Consider the following 20638-nt stretch of genomic DNA (forward strand, 5'->3'; position numbering starts at 1 on the left):
AAGGCACATGGTTTCAGGAAAAGCTCAGAATAGCATAATGACTGGAGATTATAGGCCCAAGGTGTGAGAGAGAGGCATGTTTTACATTGCATCATAGCAAAGAACAAACAGACAAACAAAAATTGAGCAACAGACAAATAAACATTATATGGCATTTTTTGATATAGGCCTATTGTTGTACATAATTTCAACTGTGAGTTTGTTGGTTTTACTTGGTTGGTTGTGAGCTGGATCAGTGGGCTGGAAGCCAGGAATGTCAGAAATGTGTTGATGGGGATAGTTTCACCATATTTAACTATTCACACAAATGACCAATCACATTTAACCTTCTTAGATAAGCCCAGGTGAATGGAATATAACAATGTTGTTATAAATGTTTTTTTTTTTATTGAGTACAGGTATTGCTGATAATCATAACATTAACACATATAAAATGTGACATTTGTTTATAAAAAAAAAAGACATATTTTAAAGAACATACAGAAGTTAACATAAAAGGCACAACATAAACATTATTATAGATTTCTAACAGGCTAGTGAAGCGTTCTCCCTTTTATGTGTCTCTTTTTCCCTCGACGCCTCCACGCCTCTGTCAGAATCTTCAAACTTACTGCAAGAGCCCCGACACCTACTTTCACGGCATAATGAATCTGGAGGACAAATTAGAGAGCATTTGTGATGAAGGCTATAAGCATCACTTTAAATGGAGCATGAGGTAAACAAGTAAAATAGAAAAAAAGCACCATTGTGGAATTAAACGCATAAAGGCCAGCCAATGGACCAACCTACCTGTTGAGACTCTGCCCTACCATATCGTAGCTCGGTGACAAAGTGTTCACAGTTGCCCCGTAGCACACAGTAAGGCAGCTCCAGGCCTAGAAGGTGGTGGGCGTCCCTCATTATGGCACACACATGCCTCGGCTCATGCTTCTTGTCCAGCAGGTTGTTTACATGGAATCGGTCCCTGCCTACCACCTCGATCAGCTGCTCTTTCAGCACGGTTGCTTTATCATACATCACAGACATCAGTCGGTTTGAACCAGGCCCTGTGATTTCAGCTGAGACAAATATGAATGGATTAAAACGAGGAAGTAAACAAAGAAAGCAACACGTGGATAATTAGGGGCAGGTGCATGTGGCTATTTTGGTTTCAGTTAATCCTTCTTGCAGTGTTGTTAGTAGTCTCAGGCTATAAACATTCAATTTGTCAGTGATAATGGTGGGAGGGAAAACAAGTGAGCTAATTGTCACTGATATGTATACCAACAAAATTGTGTGACAAAAACAACAGTGCTTACAAGGAGGAGCTAGATGGACTATGTCACCCTCTCCTATGTAAAGCGCCCAGTGTTGATAAGTTCCACGGAATATCTCTATCAAGTCTCCGGGTTCTGGCCGATGCTAAGAACACAAAAAAGTGCAGATTGCACATGTACTATACATCATCACTGAAATTGAAATCAATAAATGGGTCTGCTACTGTAACACTATCACTACTTACAAAGGTTGGCCCCACTATTCCTGTGCACCGGAACAACATTGCATCCAGGAGAAATCCACTTTGAAATCAGTTTCTCCTATATCCAAGATGCTCTGTATGACTATAGGTTTTCCTTCTCTGCGGCAGAGACGTCTTTCTTAAGTCGTACTTCTTAGAGCAGCCTACTCTATTCATCCAAGCACTCGGTCAAGCAATTCCTATGCACATAAGAAATCACACTTCAAGAAAACAACAGTAAAGCAACTGTCTAAGGACACTTCTACATCAAAGGATCTGCTGTAACCTTTGCTGTTGTCCACTTCAAAGTGATTTAAATAGGCTCACTCGTCATTAGGCTCTGGCCATGTAATTGGATTTACGTCAACCATTTTTGCTCCTGAAAAAGTCTTAAAGTGCTACAACCACTAGCAAACACTTTTCAACCAATTGTTTCAAAGGAAAATGTGCTAAAAGAAAGGTCTACCAGTTCTGATTTATTAATGTTCTATTTCAAGTGTATTACATACAGTCACTGTTCATGTATTGATAGACTGGGAAGTACTAAAATATGTTTCAGCACTGTTTAATTAAGGCATATTTAATGGTAAAATGCATACCCCTTCATTCAAATGTGTTTCAGAAGAATAACTATTGCCCAGCGAAATGCAACGAAAAACCTGTCGATAGTAATTAGATTATGAAGTCACAATGAGGAGTAAGCAATTATGTATCTTAGTTTTCAGGGACAAACTAGTACACATTTAGGAGAAAAAGAGTCAAAAGACAACATTCAAAACTAATTTTCAGTTTATTTATGTGTATGTGTACATTATGTGTATAAAAAAAGAGACACGACTTAGGCATTCTTCAGTGGTGGTCCCATTTTTGGAGGAAAAGACATGTTGATGTTTCTTCACAATGAATACTGATTAACAGAATAACATTGTCTTGTAACAGTGGTTGGGATAAATCAGCAAATTGATATTTCATTGATTAGTTGGAAGCCAGGAAATAGATGCGAGTGACTGACAAGGACCAAACTGATGGCTTGACAAATAAAACAGAAGCTCTTCTGGGATGTTCCCAGTGTGCAGTGGCAAATACTTATCAAAAGTGGTTCAAGGAAAGAAAATGGGTGGTACAGGCAACAGCCATAGATAGCTAAGGCTTGTTGATGCACATGGGTAGTGAAGGCTGGCTTGCATGGTCCGATCCAACAGAAGAGCTACTGTAGTTTAAATTGCTGGACAAGTTTATGTTGGTTATGATCGAAAAGTGAATCATATCTAGTTACTGACCACCGTAGACCAGGAACACCCCACAAGAGCTGCAGGTTTAGAGGCTCTGACCCAGTCATCTAGCCATCACAATTTGGTCCTGGTCAGAGTCGCCGCCCATCTTCCTGCTTCCTACACATCAACTTTAAAGTCTTGGTGCCTAATTAGATTAGATTAGATTCAACTTTATGGTCATTGTGCGGAGTACAAGTACAAAGACAACGAAATGCAGTTTGCATCTAACCAGAAGTGCAAAAAAGCAGAAAGTGCAATGTGATAGACACAGGTGGTAAATAGACAGGACAAGAAATATAGAGCAGTGTTGACAGTAGAGTACAGTTAGTTTACATAAGGAGGTTTAGAGTAATACAAGTTAACTATTATCAATATATAAATATAATAAAATATTATTCATACATCCCATCTACTGACATGCATCATTGTAACAAGACAATTAATACTCTTCCCTTTACTGATCAGTGGTCATAATGTTATGGCTGATCGGTGCAAGTTCAAGTGGTGACAAGACAATGGGTGCCTCTCATGCAGCGTTTATACGTCCTCCCTCGCTCCTCAGGCCTCGATCCTCACTGATCTACATAAAGAATGATGTGGCGGCAACAATGGGATAGTCTATACCTTCTTCTATCTTTCTTTATGTAGATCAGTGAGGATCGAGGCCCGAGGAGCGAGGGAGGACGTATAAACGCTGCATGAGAGGCACCCAATGTCATAACAGTGTGGTACGAGTCCTGTTATCCTCCTAGTAGCTGAGGTGGTCATTTTACCCTAGTGTCCATGTACCTGTGAAGTAACAGAGGGAAAACAATAAGTTAAAAATTCTCACGCAATGATTCACGATTAAGAAGTGTGTATACATGTGAGATGAAATTTACCATACATAAAATGTACACATTTAGATATAAAAATAAATAAGCAAACATATGTGTTTGATGATCACAGCTGAATTTGTTCATTTCGTAGGCTGTCTGTATCAAAGTATAAGGACAGATCCACAGAATACATTATCTGTGAGCAGTCTTAAAATTGATAGTTTGTTCTCCCTCCTTTAGATTACACAAATGGGTACAAAGGATCCCATCTGTGCCAATATGAGGAGGATTTGGGGGTTAAACAGTCTATGCAGGATTCAGTGAAATATATGAACTTACCCGCGACAGATTAACACTGCAAGTAAGACCTCTGAAAGAAAGAAAGAAAAAACATGGGAATTAGGCTTCATGGGCCTTTTCAACTACCCCAACGTGGTCTTGGCATTGGGCTATTATTGTTCACTTGCATATAGTATACGCACACTTAGTGCAACCAGTCAAGAAACACAGTAAGCAGCATTACCCAGAGGAAGCGCTTCATAGAATGTTCAGCTACAAAGGCCTACTTTGATGATAAAGATATTCTGTGTTGTAAATTAGCCAAATGAGCTGGCAAATATTAGCCGGTGAGCTAGGCTAACAGCACAGACTACCAAAGTTAACTTTCTGTAATAGCTAGTCTCACTAAATAATGATCCGATTGGTACCAACGCATCATTAAGCAATTCAGTACACCGATTACAACATAAACTACCAACATTGGTCCCAGTTTCAACATTGGTAACGTTAAATAAGTACTTACAATGGCAAGAGGACGCATAGCTGCAGTGTATGTGGAGACCAGGGTGTGTGGCCAACGTGCCAGTGCACCACGTCTGACCACGTTCAATGTGTGTGTCGTCATCAAAAGATGTCCAATCAGTGAAAGACTCTGTTAAAAAGTAATTTAAAAGAGCTTAATTTTGCTTACATGAGCAAGATTACGAGGATCACTGAGGGAAAAAACGACATTTTAGTAATATTACTATTGGTGATCTCTTTTAAGTAAGAAATACACGTAAGTATCTGCGTAAAGGTTCCAGTCATATGACTGAAGGGGTAAAGGTCAACCCTGTTGAAGAGAAACATGGCGGCTCCCATTGACAGGTAACGTTACTGAGCTGTTAAGTTAATACGATTAACTAAAGGAATCGGTGTATCTCAGTGGGTTAACAATGCGTTATTCTTTGCTGCGGTGCATATTTGTAGATCTACAGAATACCCCCGATTGATTGTCGATCAATGAGGGAATACATTGTAACGTTACCGAAGTTGTTCATAACCAGATAGCCTACATCGTCATAGAAAAATACGTGTCAAGTAACGTTTGTCGGTGTGAACACTGAACCATATCGATTTCCATACAAAGACTTGCTTGCATGTGTCGTGATACCCATTACAAACAGAAATACCACTATGTGTTTGTGATTAGGTTGTAGTTAAAATACTTGATATGAGACCACGTTCATTGTCTGTTTTAACTAAACCGAACATCCCTCTCCCCATTTCCTAGGATGGGACTGCTGTTAGTGATCCTGTTGCCTGTCCTTTTTAGCATCTCTCACGCTGTGGATCGCAGTAACTTCAAAACATGTGATAAAAGTGCCTTCTGCAAGTAAGATCTGACTGCACTCTCAAATATAATACATTCAGAATCAGTATGTTTGTTCACAAACTCGCCTATATCCAGTGCGTTTCAAAGGGTGATGATGGGTGGGGCATCTTTTTGGTCAATGTTGCTTTGAAACTACATAACCAGTATCTTGCGTTCTGGCTGGCAATGTTGACCAATGTGGGAGTGTGGTAGTCTGGTTATCACCATGCTAAACTCAATATTTTAAGATTGAGCAGTAGTCTGCTATTTCTACTGCACAAGAGGCGTGATCAATGGGCATAGTTCAAATGACACTGTAAGATTTTGGATAGTCCTTCAACCAATCAGACAATCCGAGTGCACCTTTTGGATAAGCTAGTTTGTGATTGAACCCAGATGATGTGGACAGGAAGCAGACGAGGTAGATGGGCAAGTTTCCAGCCTGAGCTGCAGAGTGAAATCCAAATCGCCGGCAGATCAGGCAGGGCTTACCCAGCCTAGGAGTGTGGCCGATACTGAAGAACTTTACCCAGGAACTTTGCTCACTTTAACAGTAGCTCTCAAATAGTCACACACAAGCATAGATGTCATAAGCAGGCCCATATATAAGCTAAAACCATGACAGGAAATGTAACATGGAACCACTATGTGAGAAAGTTACCATTTTGCTGGATCAATGGAGATCCCCCTCCTCCAAAGTGGCAAATGATGAAAAAAGTCTGAGAACATGGACAGTAGAGAGAATGCGGGAAGCGAGTGGGAGAGAGAGCTGAGGTGGGATCCGGAAAGGACCACGGGGCGGGAATCGAACCCAGGTCGCCGGCGTGCGGTGCAGGTGCCCCAGCCAGTTGCGCCACGGCTGGGGCAAAGTCTGAGAACATTTAACTCAATATATGCTTTCTGTCAAATTAAGGGAATTGCATCTTATGCCGTTTGGCTCTCTTATCACTGTTTGTCGTGGAAAACCTCTGGCGGTAATACACAGTCCTGAGGGTATTCCAAGTGCATGGCATAGTAACAAACGTGTATAAATTAACTCCGTAAGTAACTGAGTAACAGATTAAGTATCTAAACTTACTGAAGACTCAGCCCTGTGGCTCTGTCTTGCTAGGACAATGAAGTCGTAGGTCTCCTCTGTCATGAGTTTCTTACTAATCCCCTGCTTGGAAGAAGTTCTTGCTCCGGAAATGGGGAAACAGAAAATGGTGGCTCAAGCTAAGCCATAAGCATAAGTCAGCATGGTGCTTCCAGAACACAGAAGAGAGAGATGTAAATTGACTGACTGTTGAGCTCAAAAGAGCAACAGCCTTTTGAAGAACTGAAACATACTGCATATTGTAACAAACTGAAATGTAGTCTTGACTTTAAGCTGTCTATCCAATCACTGTTTCACAATGCATGACAGTGTGGCCTGATTGAGTGATTGACCTGGAAATCATTAAAAAAAAGTATTGTTATTGTGTATCATCATCTGGAGTAGATTCGTGATCTTGTGTGTTTTGCTGCAGGCGTCAGAGAGATGTGAAGCCTGGACAGTCTCCGTATAGAGCCCTGCTGGAGACATTGGAGCTCAGTAATACTCGCCTTACACTGCAGCTAATCAATGACAACAACAAGGTCTGAACTCTCACCTCCCTCGCCACACAAATCAGTAGTTCTTCAGATTCATATCGGCTGATATTAACAGATTCCTCTGTGGACTAGGTGCGATTACTGCTGGAGCTCTACAGGCTGCAGGGGAACATGACACGGGTCAAAATTAATGAACTCAAACCGCTCAAGCCGCGATATGAGGTGCCGGATGTTCTTGTCAAAGACCCTCCTACTGAACCGTGAGTTTGGCCATAGCAGCATTTGCTTCATCTCCGAGTACATGTCATGACATGCAGTATTAGTCATATAGGAAAATAATAGCAGAACCACACATGTCTGTTTAAACAAACTATGGGTATTGTAATATTGTAATTCAAATCCCCAATGTTCTTATTTCTCTCTTCCTCCTTGTTCTTCCTCAACATGTCTCTTTTTTGACAGAGATGCAGTGACAAAGGTGGCAAAATGTTTTGAGGAGCCAGACTGTGCAATTGAGCAATTTCTTTACTACAGTACATATGTGGACAGTATAATAACTAACGCAGTGCATTTAAGTAGTGCAATGTAGTTCTCATATCCTGGAAATTACTGTTTAAAACACATTACAATGCATGCCCAGAACGCCTGAGTATGCTCTTTTCGTCAGTTTTAGGGAAATGTGGTACCCTCTTAGAGCTTAAAGTGTGACTCCGGCGGAAATTTACTAAAGGGTGTTTTTCTTAATGAAAACACATCAACTAAGCCATAGAGACAGTATTTTTCGTTCATCAAGCACTACAGAGCAACGGCAAAAGAGCCCAAAATCGCAAACAGTGGATTAGCTTGGGGTGGCGAGCGAAACACTTTTAAAATAGGATTTTTTAACCACTAATATTGCTCAAAACCACTATAATTGCTCAATACTGTTCTTAACAGTCCTCTGTTATAAACTCTGGGTTCGCGAACTACATTGTTGGTGCTTCGATTTGTGTTGAGACCCAGAGCAAGCTACTGACGAGGTTTGACACTGTTTTGAGCAATATTGGTGGTTAAAAAAAATGCTATTTTGAAAGCGTTTAAAAGTTTTAGCCTCAATTGTATTTTATGTTAGCATCTTTTCTTAGATTTCAAATGTGTGTTTTAAGTGCACAAATGCAAAAAAAAAAAAAAATGTGATCAGTGACTGTGTCTTATGGCTATGTGTTGCTATCGTGCAAGATATCTGTGCTCTGCAAGTTGACCCTTTTCTCCGTGCGCTCTTCAGTCAATACCCAACAGCTGATGCTGAGCATCGCATCACATCACCTCATATGCAGTGCATGCTCAGAGGAGCCCATCACAAATGCACAATGAATTTCTCATTAGTCATCCCCTCATTACTGACACAATCATTAGATTCATTAATGGTTTTCCCCTAATGATTTTTCCCTGTGTACTGTATGCGCAGGCTCTCGGTGCTGGATCGAGATGAGAATGGCGTGGTCCTCTCCCTCGGGGCGGACTCCCAGCGACTCATCATCAGCGCCCGTCCCTTCCGTCTCGATATCGTGGACGGGCCGAACGTCCTGCTGTCCATCAACTCCCGAGGCCTGCTGGTGTTCGAGCAGCTCCGCCTGCGCAAGGACACGTGAGTCTGCCAGGCACGGGAGTGTCCACACACATGATGTAACATAATACACACACACACACACACACACGGATAGGCATACTGATGTGACACTCCATCCCTCTCACTCCCTCTGACTGTTTTCTTTGGTTCTGCGATGGCTTGCAAAACTGTCTATTGTCTCAAATTCTGGCTTATGCTTATCTGACTTATTTGCCCTAGTCCTTAGATGGCCATTCGCAGAACCTTCCTGCAGTTTTAGAGTGAGAAAGTGTTAGCTGACAGCATTGCTGCTGATACTTACAGTGAAGCCTGCAAATTACTTTCAACTAAGGAGCAGGATTTGCAGTAGCTTTGCCTCGCAAACAAGTATCAGATCATTGTGCTAATGCATTGGGCTAATGTTGCAAATAAAGGAGCAAAATGTATCTAATAATGTGGCAAATTAAGCATAGAACTTAGTCAACATTGTTATGATGACTTTATATCTCTATGTGATAGACATGAAATGCAAGTTCTGTTTACATGCCCAGTAAATGTTTGTTTGACACCTTACACCTGTCAATTAGTGTGACAATTCTATATTGATTAATACACAGTATGGTGTCTGTTTCACATATTTGCAAATGGTATCTACTACTAAGTAGATAAAAGATTTGAAACATGCTGTCTTCTTTGTAAGCTATCTAGTGAATATGTTGTCACAAAGCCATTGCTATTTGATGATCATTTCTGTGTTTCTTCTTTTTCCTCCTCTTTTTCTACTCTCTATCTGTCTATCTATCTATCTACTGCTCCCTCTCTCTTTCTGTGTCTTACATGCCTTCCAGTATCTCTCATAAAATAACTAGCACAGTCGGTAGCATGTGGGATAAGATCAAGAACGTGTTCTCTAGGTAACTGCTCAGTTTAGTTCTTGATCGTGTCTGTTGCTGAGAAACTTACTAGATGGGTCATTTGGCTGTATACTGCAAGAGCTAGATCATAGTTATCTGCTGCACAATTCTGATGCTTGACGCATTCAATATGTTTTTGAAATGCATAAATAATTAAATTGTGATTAGCAAAATATCTATAATTCCCTAACTACCTGGTAGATATTTGAAGCATTTGTTGTATATAGCTAAATGATACCATATTAGTGGTATATTGCTACGTTTGTCTTGCTCACCACGCTAAGGGACAGATACAATAAATCCTTTATATTATGTGTTTGCCCATTGAAGCTTCAGCACAACATTATTTCTTCTGATGTTAAGGCAATGCTGTAGATCAAAGCAGTTTCAAGCTAAGTGTAAAAAAAAAAAACAATATGGTGAAGGAATTGAATCTGGCCCTGGTGGTTGTGCTGCAGTACCCTCTCCTGTTATGTAACCAATGACCAGTGCTTATCACTGCAGTGTGTTGATCACTCCCTCTTACACTAACCAGTGTCATGTTCAGACCTTCCCCTTTCTACACACATGTTTTGTGTTGTGCATGCATGACATCATCCCATTTGGTATTTTAAATGGGCTTCTTGGATGAGTAGCCTACGGTATTCCATATGCATGGTATCATTCTGTGTCAAATCAGACAAAATCCAGGAAAGTGGTTGCCGTCTCAGATTTTTGCAGAGTTTGTCTGCCTAATTTTTAGGTCCAAAAACTAAAAACTAAATTATTTTTGTTAAATTCCAATATTTATTCCAAGTATTATCCCTAGCCTACCCAAACTTTGCAGGGTGGAAGACAGACATGTTCTTGGTATGACTGGATCGTTTAAAGTTTGTACTTCATACCCATTAGTTTGATATAAGGCCCTAGATGTGAAAAAAGTGCAAAACTGATGATATTGAGGGTCTTGTAAACTCATTTTTTTGTATCCACATGGCACCAAGCATTATTTTGCCTGCAAATGCAATACTTTATTGATGTTGAGCCAGTATTTGATTGAGGTCTCTGCAACAAATGCACATGAAGTTATTAAGGATAAAAACAAGGTGTGATTGCATTTTTTGGTAATGCTCATAGGTCTAATGGTATGTGGGGTAGCTAGTAGGACCACAGAAATCAACGTGGAATAGCTCAGTTTATTGGAATTTTGTGTATGATGTAGTGCCAATGATGTACCATGTTTCATTCACACATAAATACACTTATTTGGTCACATTGTATACCCCAACAATAATTTTGACAGAATTGATCTGTCTATGGCACGTTGTACAATAAATGCCCATACACTGAGCTACTCTCACATACCTTCTAGCTACCCCACATACCATTTCAATCCTATGAAAATGACCGAAAAACACAACCTGCCCTTGTTTAATCCTTCAAATCTACATAAATAGAGCCAAATGCATACAAAAGCAAGTTTACACTTCCCTTAATGTAATTTTTTTGCACTGCTCTACTTTTAGCTGTTGTACTGCACGCTGTGCAGGAGTTCTGATTGCTTTGTTGTCAGCCATGCTTGGAACCAAGCAGAGGCTGAAAACAAAGGCAATTATGCCCCCTTCTGGAAAAGGGAATCTCCTAAATAACCACATCGCTTGGATTGAGTGTGGTTAATAAGCTTTGACGTTGTCACCATTGTTTGTTAACATTATGTTATGTTGCATTTCTGGTGCAACATTAAAATATAGTGAAATAGATGTAAGACAAATCTGGGAATAAAGACAAAATCTGCCATTCAGCATAATTTCCTTCAAAGTCTTTATTATGTAGAACGTATAACAAATCCTTGAAGTGACGTGTTGGACATGTCCCTGTCTAACGGAAATCAACTGTTATTTTAGCAGAAACCTTCCATACATTTCTATTCACCAAGTATGATAGCATATAAGCCCATATGGTGGCATTCAGTGAACACTGACTTCACCCTTTCTGTTCTAGACTACTACATACAGGATCCCCTGTTCTCCATACTTAGCATTCTGTGAATGTTAATGTCCCATTTTCTTTCACTAAAATAGTATATACTGTAGATGGACATGGACTCACCCAATAGTGTAGCACACTTGTGATTGTAGACTTCCTCAGCAAGTTGACAAGTTGATTTTGCTATGCGACTGAACATGTAATCGAACACCTCAGACTGTTCCCTAATCTAATTGAACGTGGTCTGGCGTATCTACACAGAAGCATGCTGTAATTTATTACACCGCTGATAATAGTCACCTCTAAAAAGGATCAACTCTGTGATTGGAGATGTTGTCTGTTGTGCTGATCGAGGGGCTCAGGGTCATACTCATGAATCTGTCATTGGCTTTGGTTTGATGCTTACAGTACGTCAAGTCATCAGTGTGTTTATGACTGATATGATAAAAACCTCTCTTACGTTCATGTAGCACGTATATAACGTAGCACCTCATCTGCATGATGGCAGCTCTGTTGATTATGGCCCTGGCTGCTCCCCTCTTGTGTGTTGTGTAATCCACATAGTTAACATCCACACTGATTAACTGTTTATGTGTGTGCTTCGTCTGCTCAGTAAAAGTGAGACAGACTCTGAAGGAGGTGAAGATGTGGAACAGAATGTAGCTGAGAAGGTATTTATTTGCACTTGTTCTCCCACTGCGAGTTCTAGTACTTTTTAGAATTCCTTCTGATCAAATTTGTTTTAAGATCCCTGTAATAGTTTCATAGTCTTAACTGAAATTAAGACTATTATTATTGGATAGGCAGTCGTAATTATTGAGCCAGTAATGCAAATCTAGAAGAGTGTTAAATGTTTATATTATTTTTGATGGAAAAACAAATTACAGTAGTTTATATTATGTAACTTAATGCAGCTATTTAGGACATGTTGATGATGATGAGACATTTTGTTTTGAAATGTCTCATCTCTGGGAAATGTTCCTTCCACCATTCACGGGCCTTTGCCCTCCAATCTGTGTCCAGGGTGAGGAGGAGGAGGAGGCGAAGGAGGAGGAAGATCAGCCAGGCATGTGGGAAGAGACCTTCAAATCTCACAGTGACGGCAAGCCCAATGGTACACTAATGCCCATCTGTAGAGGTTGTCTCTTGACCTCACGGTTTTCGTTGGAAGGTTTAGCTAATTTCATTTTAACTGTGACTTCTCTAAAAATCCATTTTGTGTATGTGCCTCTTCTCTCTTCTCCAGGCCCAACCTCCATCAGTTTAGACTTCTCTTTTCCCGGAGTTGAACATGTCTACGGCATTCCAGAACATGCAGACACCCTCAAACTTAAATCAACAGAGTGCGTATATTCTCTTCGTAACACCCTTCCATTTTAATGTCCAATTTCTTTTCTCATTAAAAAAATACACAACCTCTCAAATGGACAGTATAGCAGTTTTACCAGTCGTGAATGGGCTCCACTGCTTTTATTTTGCGTTGTTCCTTAAGACCAATGTAATCCATAACATGCATCTTTTCCGTGCAGAGGAGGGGACCCGTACCGGCTGTACAATCTGGACGTGTTCCAGTACGAGCTCAACAACCCCATGGCTCTGTACGGCGCCGTGCCCGTGCTCCTCTCGCACACCGCAGAGAGAACCATGGGCATCTTCTGGCTCAACGCAGCCGAGACCTGGGTGGACATCGGCTCCAGTGCATCCGTGCAGGTAGCCGTTTAACACACACTGAACAGACTCTTGAGTGCACTTGATTGGTGTTTTTTTATTGTCGACGTGTTTTGTTGTTAATTCATGTCATTGTCGTTATCAATATAATCTAGAAAGCTTTATTGTTTTCAGCATCTGGATAATTTAAGGCACAGAAAACTTCATGTTGGTTTTATTTGCCATGTCCTTGTTTTTCTGTCTGTGGTGTGCAGGGTGGCAGTGAGAAGTCCCAGACAGACGTGCGCTGGATCTCTGAGAGCGGCATCATCGACGTCTTCGTTATGCTTGGACCCCGCCCTACTGACGTGTTCTCCCAGTACGCCTCCCTCACAGGTAGCACTCAACCACAGTATGACGCAGATCTCAACGAGTTGTGTGTCTGTCTTCATGTTAAAGTGCCCCCCTGAAGTGGAGACGGTGGTAGTGTAGTGGTTAAGGAGCTGGGCTAGCGTGCAGTAGCCTGAAAGTTGCCGGTTCAATTCCCGGCTTCCACCGTCTTGCCCTTGAGCAAGGCACTTAACCCCAAGTTGCTCCGGGGGCAATGTAATCCCTTGTAATATACTTAACATTTGTAAGTCTCTTTGGACAAAAAGTGAATGTGCTAAATGCTGTGAAATGCTAAATGTTATATAATGTATTGTAATGTAATGTAATGCCCACAGGTACTCAGTCTTTCCCCCCACTCGCTGCCTTGGCTTACCATCAGTGCCGGTGGAACTACAATGACCAGGAGGATGTGAAGGCCGTGGACGATGGCTTTGACGAGCACGACATTCCATACGACTTCATTTGGCTGGACATTGAACACACAGACGGCAAGCGCTACTTCACCTGGGACCCACTTAAGTTCTCTCAGCCTCGTGAAATGCTTCAGAACCTGATGGACAAAAAGCGAAAAGTACACATGCCATGCAACACACAGACAGACCGACACTCGCATACACATACACATACACATACACATACACATACACATACACATACACATACACATACACATACACATACACATACACACACACATTCACTTCTGTAAACATTTTTTTTACAGTTATGTAATGGTTTGTTTATTAACCTGCTCTCATTTACAGATGGTCACCATTGTGGACCCTCACATCAAGGTGGACAGCGGTTACAAGATCCACAAAGAGATCAGTTCGAAGGGTTTTTACATTAAAAATAAAGATGGCGGTGACTATGAAGGATGGTGCTGGCCAGGTAAACTTCCTTGTCTGATAGTCATCAAGCTATAGCATATGTTCTTGTTTCTTTAAGATGTTACTGTATCACCCATTGACGCAAAGTCTATAACCCCTCTCATCCATTTTCAGGGAATGCCGGTTACCCAGACTTCACCAAGCCTGAAATGAGAGCCTGGTGGGCCAGTATGTTTGCTTATGACCAGTATGAGGTAATGACTTGCCCCTGCTCCCAGCCAGTCACTTCACCAGTAACATTAACCCTCATGTTGTCTTTATATTCTATATACTGCCCATGTCCTCGGGTCAAAAATGACCCGTCTTCACTAAACCATTTAAATGAAGCTGTTTAATTGACTTTTAAACTCCATCTCTAACTCGGAAACAAGGTGACAACCTGTCACCCAGCATAAACTTTGCATAAGTTTGGTTATTTTTAAAGTTTGGGTTTCTCCCAGTGTCAAAATGCAAAATGCATTTGGCCGTTCCTCCACAAAAATGCTAGTTCATTCAGTAGCACATTTGATCACAATATTGCAGTGTGTGTGCGTGTGTATGTAGACATACAGTATGTTTGTAAGTATGTGAATGTGTATGGGGGGTCTGTAGATGTATGTGTGTATGTGTACCACCAGTATGTGGTATGTAAAGCATTTTATAACTGCTGGGACAAAAAAATATCTGAAGACAATCTTTGTACCTTGGTTGTGTACAGCTTTCATTGAAACATGAACAAAAGCAATATTTGACTGTTTTTAATGTTCAGGCTAAAACAGATCACTGAGGGGGAGTTTCTATGCTGTTAAACATAGTGGCAGGTCAATTTTGACCAGAAGGCAACACAAGAGTTAAAACACTCATTTAAAGCTGGGCATAATTGTACGTCTTGTACGATAGCTAATACGTTTGTAGACAATATAGTCAATGACTGCCTGGAGTTTTGCTCTGTGTACTGAAACTAGAGACACTTGTTAATCAGTCAACCATTTCTGCACTTCCAACTTGTGCACCAGGGCTCCATGGAAAACCTCTACACGTGGAATGACATGAACGAGCCCTCTGTGTTCAACGGGCCCGAGGTCACTATGCACAAGGATGCCGTGCACGGGGCGTGGGAGCACAGGGACGTCCACAACCTGTACGGCTTCTACGTGGTGAGGGACACACTGACCAATTTCAAGTTTCAGGATTTTATTGTGTATATATACAGTACCTGATAACGATGATGACGATGATGATGATGATGCAGCATCATTCACCCATGATTAAATTCCTACACTCATCTTTACAGAGTTAAATAGTAATATTAAAGGGACACTTTGTAGGAATTCCCCTTGTTGTCAACTTCCAACATAGTCATTAGGGGTACACAATTTGTCTGTGATGGAAAGAGCCATGCTCTATGCCTATGACAGTAATAATGTTGCATAGTACAATGCCAGCTGCCAGGGGCGCACATGGAGAGTGTCCTCATCCTCAGTATTGTAAGTCCCTGTCAGTCAGTGTAGCATTGAAATCAGTTTGAAGCTGTTATTTGAAGGTAATGATATTTACTTGATTGTGTTGCTTTAAATAGGAATATGAAATGGTATTTAAACTTGTGGGAAGGGCAAAGAAGTTAGAACTATACTTTCCACTAAATAAGAAAAACGAGAACTAAGTACTTTGTGCTACATTATGTAGAAGAAAACTAATGTGGCTAGTGGTAAAACTAATCGAGCATACGGGTTAAATACAATGTATACAAATGCCTAAGGAGAAGTAACAGGTTCACTGTGGTGCGCTGAACTTTCCATTGGACTTTCCCTTGTTCCTCTTCCATCAACACTTTTCTTCTTTCTTCACGCAGCAAATGGCCACTGCCCAGGGTCTTATCCAGAGGTCTGGGGGAGTGGAGAGGCCTTTTGTCCTGACCAGAGCTTTTTTCGCCGGATCCCAACGTTATGGTGCGTCCTGCTTTCAATCAATCTCTGCCCCTCATTTCATCCCCAAAATGGAGCTTTCACCCCCAACCTTCAGCTCTTTTTTAACCTTTTCAATGTAAAGATAATATGGTGCACGACACGTCACCCCACACGTCACACTTTGTGTTCATCTGACTATTTGCATTCGTAACATTCACTGAGAGTGAACGTGACACTGACTGACGCCACTGCTGCTCGTCTCAGGTGCCGTGTGGACCGGGGATAACGCGGCCGAGTGGGGCCACCTGAAGATGTCCATCCCCATGTGTCTCAGCCTGGGCCTGGTGGGCATCTCATTCTGTGGAGGTGAGTGGGCCTGCTGGGGCTTACATGGAGTCATAGGAAACGTAGCACCGTCCACAAAGACTGTCTCAGGCTTGCTGTCACAGGCTTGTTTTGACACTGAAGAACAAACAGGGTTCTCTCTATGCGACTTGCATCAAAAAGTAACAGAGTCACTCTTTCCTGTGTGTACACGTTGGCTTCTCAGTTCAAGGTCAATAGACTAGTAGAAAATGAAGTAGACTCACTGGACTGGCTCACCGATGTATTTGCAGACTTTGATTGTGCAAACAGACTGACAGTTTGTGTCTAGTGTCTTGTTGAGGATACAGTAGTATTGAAAGTCTGTGCCCCAGTCCACTTTGTTTTCTAGACGTTTCGGTGTCACATATTGGTGTCAAGTTTTTTTTTTTTAAAACTCCGTTAACATGCAAATGCAAGAATGTGGAGAGGTAGGGAGGACGGCGTTCACGTGCCAATCTCATCGTATTCACCGCCACTGTCCTCTCTTACTCTGTGCTTGCTCTCCGCTTCCTTTGTCCAGCCGACGTCGGCGGCTTCTTCAAGACCCCCAGCCCGGAGCTGCTGGTGCGCTGGTACCAGGCGGGCGCTTATCAGCCCTTCTTCCGCGCTCACGCTCACCTGGACACGCCGCGGCGCGAGCCCTGGCTCTTCGGGCCGGAGAACACGGCGCTGATCCGCGAGGCGGTGCGGCAGCGCTACACCCTGCTGCCCTACTGGTACCAGCTCTTCTACCACGCCCACCGCACCGGCCAGCCCGTCATGAGGTGAGCGCCGCCGCTGGGAGTGTCCCGCCGTATCTCTGGGTCCTTTCTTTCTGCACCAGTCGGCGTGGAGGCAGTCATGGAATGCCCCAAGGAGTTTTAGGAATTTTACAAAATGTTTTTTTTTTCAAGTTTTTATGTGTCACATGCTGTACAAAATACTGATGCAAAGTAAAACATGCAGTTAAATCATATGGTTCCTCAACTGTTCTTGCAAGAGTATTCACCAACTGTTAATGAAGACAAATAAAGATGAAATAAGATAGAATAAATAGAGAATAGAGTCATTTCAAAGACTCTGAAAGTCTGTTTCAGCTAACAGTGCTGTTGTGTGTTCATTATTTCCTCGATTGTGCCTTCTCTCAGGCCTCTGTGGGTTGAGTATCCTGAAAATGCTGCTACGTTTGCTATTGAAGATGAGTTCTTGCTGGGTAAAGATAGCCTCTCCGTTGAAATTGTGTCTAAAAATGTTGCTCCCCAAGCTGAGATTTGCTTTCTTCTTAACACTATTCTTTCTTTCTCAGGTAAAGACCTGCTTGTTCATCCAGTCACTGATGAAGGATCGCGTGGAGTAACTGCCTACTTGCCAGGGGACGGAGAGGTGAGTTTATGCACAGTATAAACACACTTCATATTTTGTATTTATATGTGTGTGATGTTTATATGCTTTTAATATCATTAAAGCGCTGAATACACTTTCTTTTCACTGAAACAGGTTTGGTATGATGTCCATACATACAAGAAGCACCAGGGAAACCAGAACCTTTACATTCCTGTAACCATGAACTCCGTAAGTCATGCCTGCACATGTCGGATCAGATTGTTTGCAAAGATAGACCTTTTGAATGGACATCACATAAACAAAATATCAACAAAAATGTTGTTTAAAAATCTATAGCTGTTTTTTACTTTTTTTACAGTCCCCAATGCTCTGAGCCACCATAATGTGTGACATTTTTCCCTTTGCATCTTAATTTTAAATACTTGACTCACTTTGCTATACGATGTCACAATTATTCATTAGTATCATGCATTTAACCCTACATGAAGAACTGCCTTAAAAGCTTTCTTGCCACCATATCTCCCCCCCCCCCCCCCCACCCCCAGATTCCTGTCTTTCAGAGGGGCGGCTCTGTCATCAGTAGGAAGGAGCGCGTGCGGAGGTCGTCTTTGTGTATGCAAGATGACCCGTACACTCTCTATGTGGCTGTCAGTGCACAGGTACATATGGACTATACTGTATATATGTGCAGTATTGTTGTCCAGGTGGTCGAAGAAAGTTGGGTCAATCATCATGAAAGTAAAATGTGATTGTTGTACCATGGTTTATTCATACATTTTCTGTAGCTTTTCCCAATAATATCTGTGGCTTGTTGACACTTGTGAAACTTAAAACATTGCACTACAATGCATGTCACAGCACTGAGTGTTCAAAGCACTGGTCAGGTTTAGTGAAACGTATGTCTGCATTACTCCAGGGAACGGCAGAGGGAGAACTTTACATTGACGATGGCCACACCTTCAATTACGAAAAGCAGCAGTTTATTCACAGGCGTCTGACCTTTGCTGAAGGCACATTGTCATCAAGGTACGTTTGTTTTCCCTTTCTCTATTACCTCATTGTTAAAAGACAGAAACTACTAGAATGAATGAATGAATGAATTAAGGAGTTTATTGGTTATTTGTCCTAACCAAAGGGTAGGGGCAGAAGCATCAGCTTATATGAAGGCACCCCCTTCTATATAATGTAATAACGATCAAATCTAAGAGATTGCTTAATAAAAAACTGAAATTAAATAACAAATGAACAAATGAAAACCATTTTTGTCTCCAGCAACCTGTCTCCAGACTCTCAGTTCTCCACAGCCTCTTGGATAGAGAGGGTGGTCTTCATGGGAGTCACCAAACCTAACACTGCTACTCTCAGGACTGCTGGTTAGTGCTGTTTCTGAGTCACTCAGATGCGTCTTACTCATCTGTCATCTTTTAACATTATTGCACTGGATTTCTTTAACCTTTTTAAAGATTTAAAGACATGATTCAGTCGGGGGCTTCAGCTGATGTTGTCTTTTATCCACAGATGGCTCTGAGTCTGCTCTGGAGTTTGAGTTTGATCCTTCCTCTGAGCTGCTCTCTCTGCGTAAGCCTGGGGTGAACGCAGGGGCCGAGTGGACCATTCAGCTGCGGTAACCCGCGGCTGTGAGTGTGGGCTCGCATACGTCCTCCTCTGCTGTTAAAGAGCAGGGGAAGTTTAGCACTTACAGCTGTTTTACACACACAGACACACACAGACACACACAGACACACACAGACACACACAGACACACACAGACAGACACACACAGACACACACACACATACAGACAACAACACATGCATTCAAAAGCACTCAGCTTTGCAGGGTGGAAGTTTGGGATTAGGTGTCCATTCAGGGAAAAATCCGTAGACATGTAGGGGATGGGATTAACCTTTTTAGATGTTTGTTTCTCTTCTGCCACCGGAAACCAGGCATTGAGACTTCAGCTTGCTAGGGCCACGTTTTTAGACTATTTCTTAGGAGCATTTGATCTAAGTTGGAACAGTTCTTTGAAAATGATTTTGTTAATGTCTTTCTTAGTGTTATTTGTTTTGATTATGTTGTCATACTTTTGAAAAAAAAAAAGAATCACATGAATAAAATTCACTCAGACATTCAGGAATGTGAAAAGGGGATGCACTTATGAACAGATGTGTCCAGTGGAATGGTTGGATTGGGGGATTGTTCTTGTTGTGTTTGTTGTTTCTTAGTATAAATTTCATTTACTTGAATTTATAGCAAGTGTTCACATTTGCTATGAAGTGACTAAAACTAAAAGTACTACGCCATTTAATGTTTAAGAATAATTAAATGAATTCAATAAATTAACTGTCAGTTTTGAAATCAAGAAGCCCGGTCAAAGGCAAGTTACATCAATGATGACAAAGTGCAGTGATGGCAAATATGAAATTGCTTGTCTGTGTACATTCCACTACTCATGTAGAAGTCGCCTACAGCGAAATTGACCAAATGAAGGATGAGGGTGACATTTTGAAATATAAAATAATTTTACCATAATGGCCTTCTCACTCTTCACAATCAAGGCACATTCTTTCCTGTATGTTCAACTTGTTGTCATCTCATTTCTTGTTTAAGGGCTCATATGATGTTACCTCAAGCAGTTGATTTACCCTTTACATAAATACCACAAAAACTGAGTGGTGAGTCTTTTACTGCGTGAAACTGTCCCAGTAAATGCAGTGAAGTATAGTATTTGTAGGTTTTGAATAACGTATACAGTGTTAAAGTGTGCTGAAAATACCTGTATTTTGCAGTGATTATAAGAATGTGCTTATTAACATTGGACTATAGAACAGGGGTGGGATCTATGGGTGGTGGGATGTTATTGTCAGCACTACC

The 20638-nt window shown here is 41.4% G+C and overlaps 2 protein-coding genes and 1 non-coding gene across 4 annotated transcripts; 1 reads left to right on the forward strand and 2 right to left on the reverse strand.

The window, feature by feature from the left end:
- Positions 1-380: 380 nt before the first annotated feature.
- LOC134080104 (phospholipase A and acyltransferase 3-like) lies at positions 381-4386 on the reverse strand. Its single transcript, XM_062536345.1, has 4 exons — positions 1502-4386; positions 1299-1401; positions 790-1058; positions 381-650 (listed from the first exon to the last, which is right to left on the reverse strand). The coding sequence occupies exons 1-4, from the start codon at positions 1538-1540 to the stop codon at positions 534-536; spliced, it is 528 nt and encodes a 175-aa protein (XP_062392329.1). The 5' UTR covers positions 1541-4386; the 3' UTR covers positions 381-533.
- On the reverse strand, positions 3745-3878 carry LOC134081174 (small nucleolar RNA SNORA57). Its single transcript, XR_009939476.1, has one exon. It is a non-coding gene; the product is annotated as a small nucleolar RNA SNORA57 (small nucleolar RNA).
- A 205-nt stretch (positions 4387-4591) lies between the features above and the next one.
- LOC134080097 (neutral alpha-glucosidase AB-like) lies at positions 4592-20436 on the forward strand. 2 transcript variants are annotated; one of them, XM_062536334.1, is made up of 25 exons: positions 4592-4736; positions 5143-5244; positions 6732-6840; positions 6928-7055; positions 8243-8422; positions 9232-9297; positions 11876-11933; positions 12286-12376; positions 12509-12605; positions 12792-12972; positions 13185-13305; positions 13635-13870; positions 14064-14190; positions 14304-14383; positions 15185-15325; positions 16021-16117; positions 16340-16441; positions 16962-17205; positions 17569-17633; positions 17727-17803; positions 17918-17992; positions 18310-18423; positions 18681-18790; positions 19037-19137; positions 19283-20436. In XM_062536334.1, exons 1-25 carry the CDS (start codon positions 4717-4719, stop codon positions 19390-19392), a joined length of 2832 nt encoding a protein of 943 aa, XP_062392318.1. In that variant the 5' UTR covers positions 4592-4716; the 3' UTR covers positions 19393-20436. The 2 variants fall into 2 exon arrangements, with proteins under 2 accessions (XP_062392318.1, XP_062392319.1); XM_062536335.1 differs by lacking the exon at positions 9232-9297.
- Positions 20437-20638: the final 202 nt, after the last annotated feature.

The sequence above is a fragment of the Sardina pilchardus genome, chromosome 5, assembly GCF_963854185.1.
Source record: "Sardina pilchardus chromosome 5, fSarPil1.1, whole genome shotgun sequence".
NCBI classification, from domain to species: domain Eukaryota; kingdom Metazoa; phylum Chordata; class Actinopteri; order Clupeiformes; family Clupeidae; genus Sardina; species Sardina pilchardus.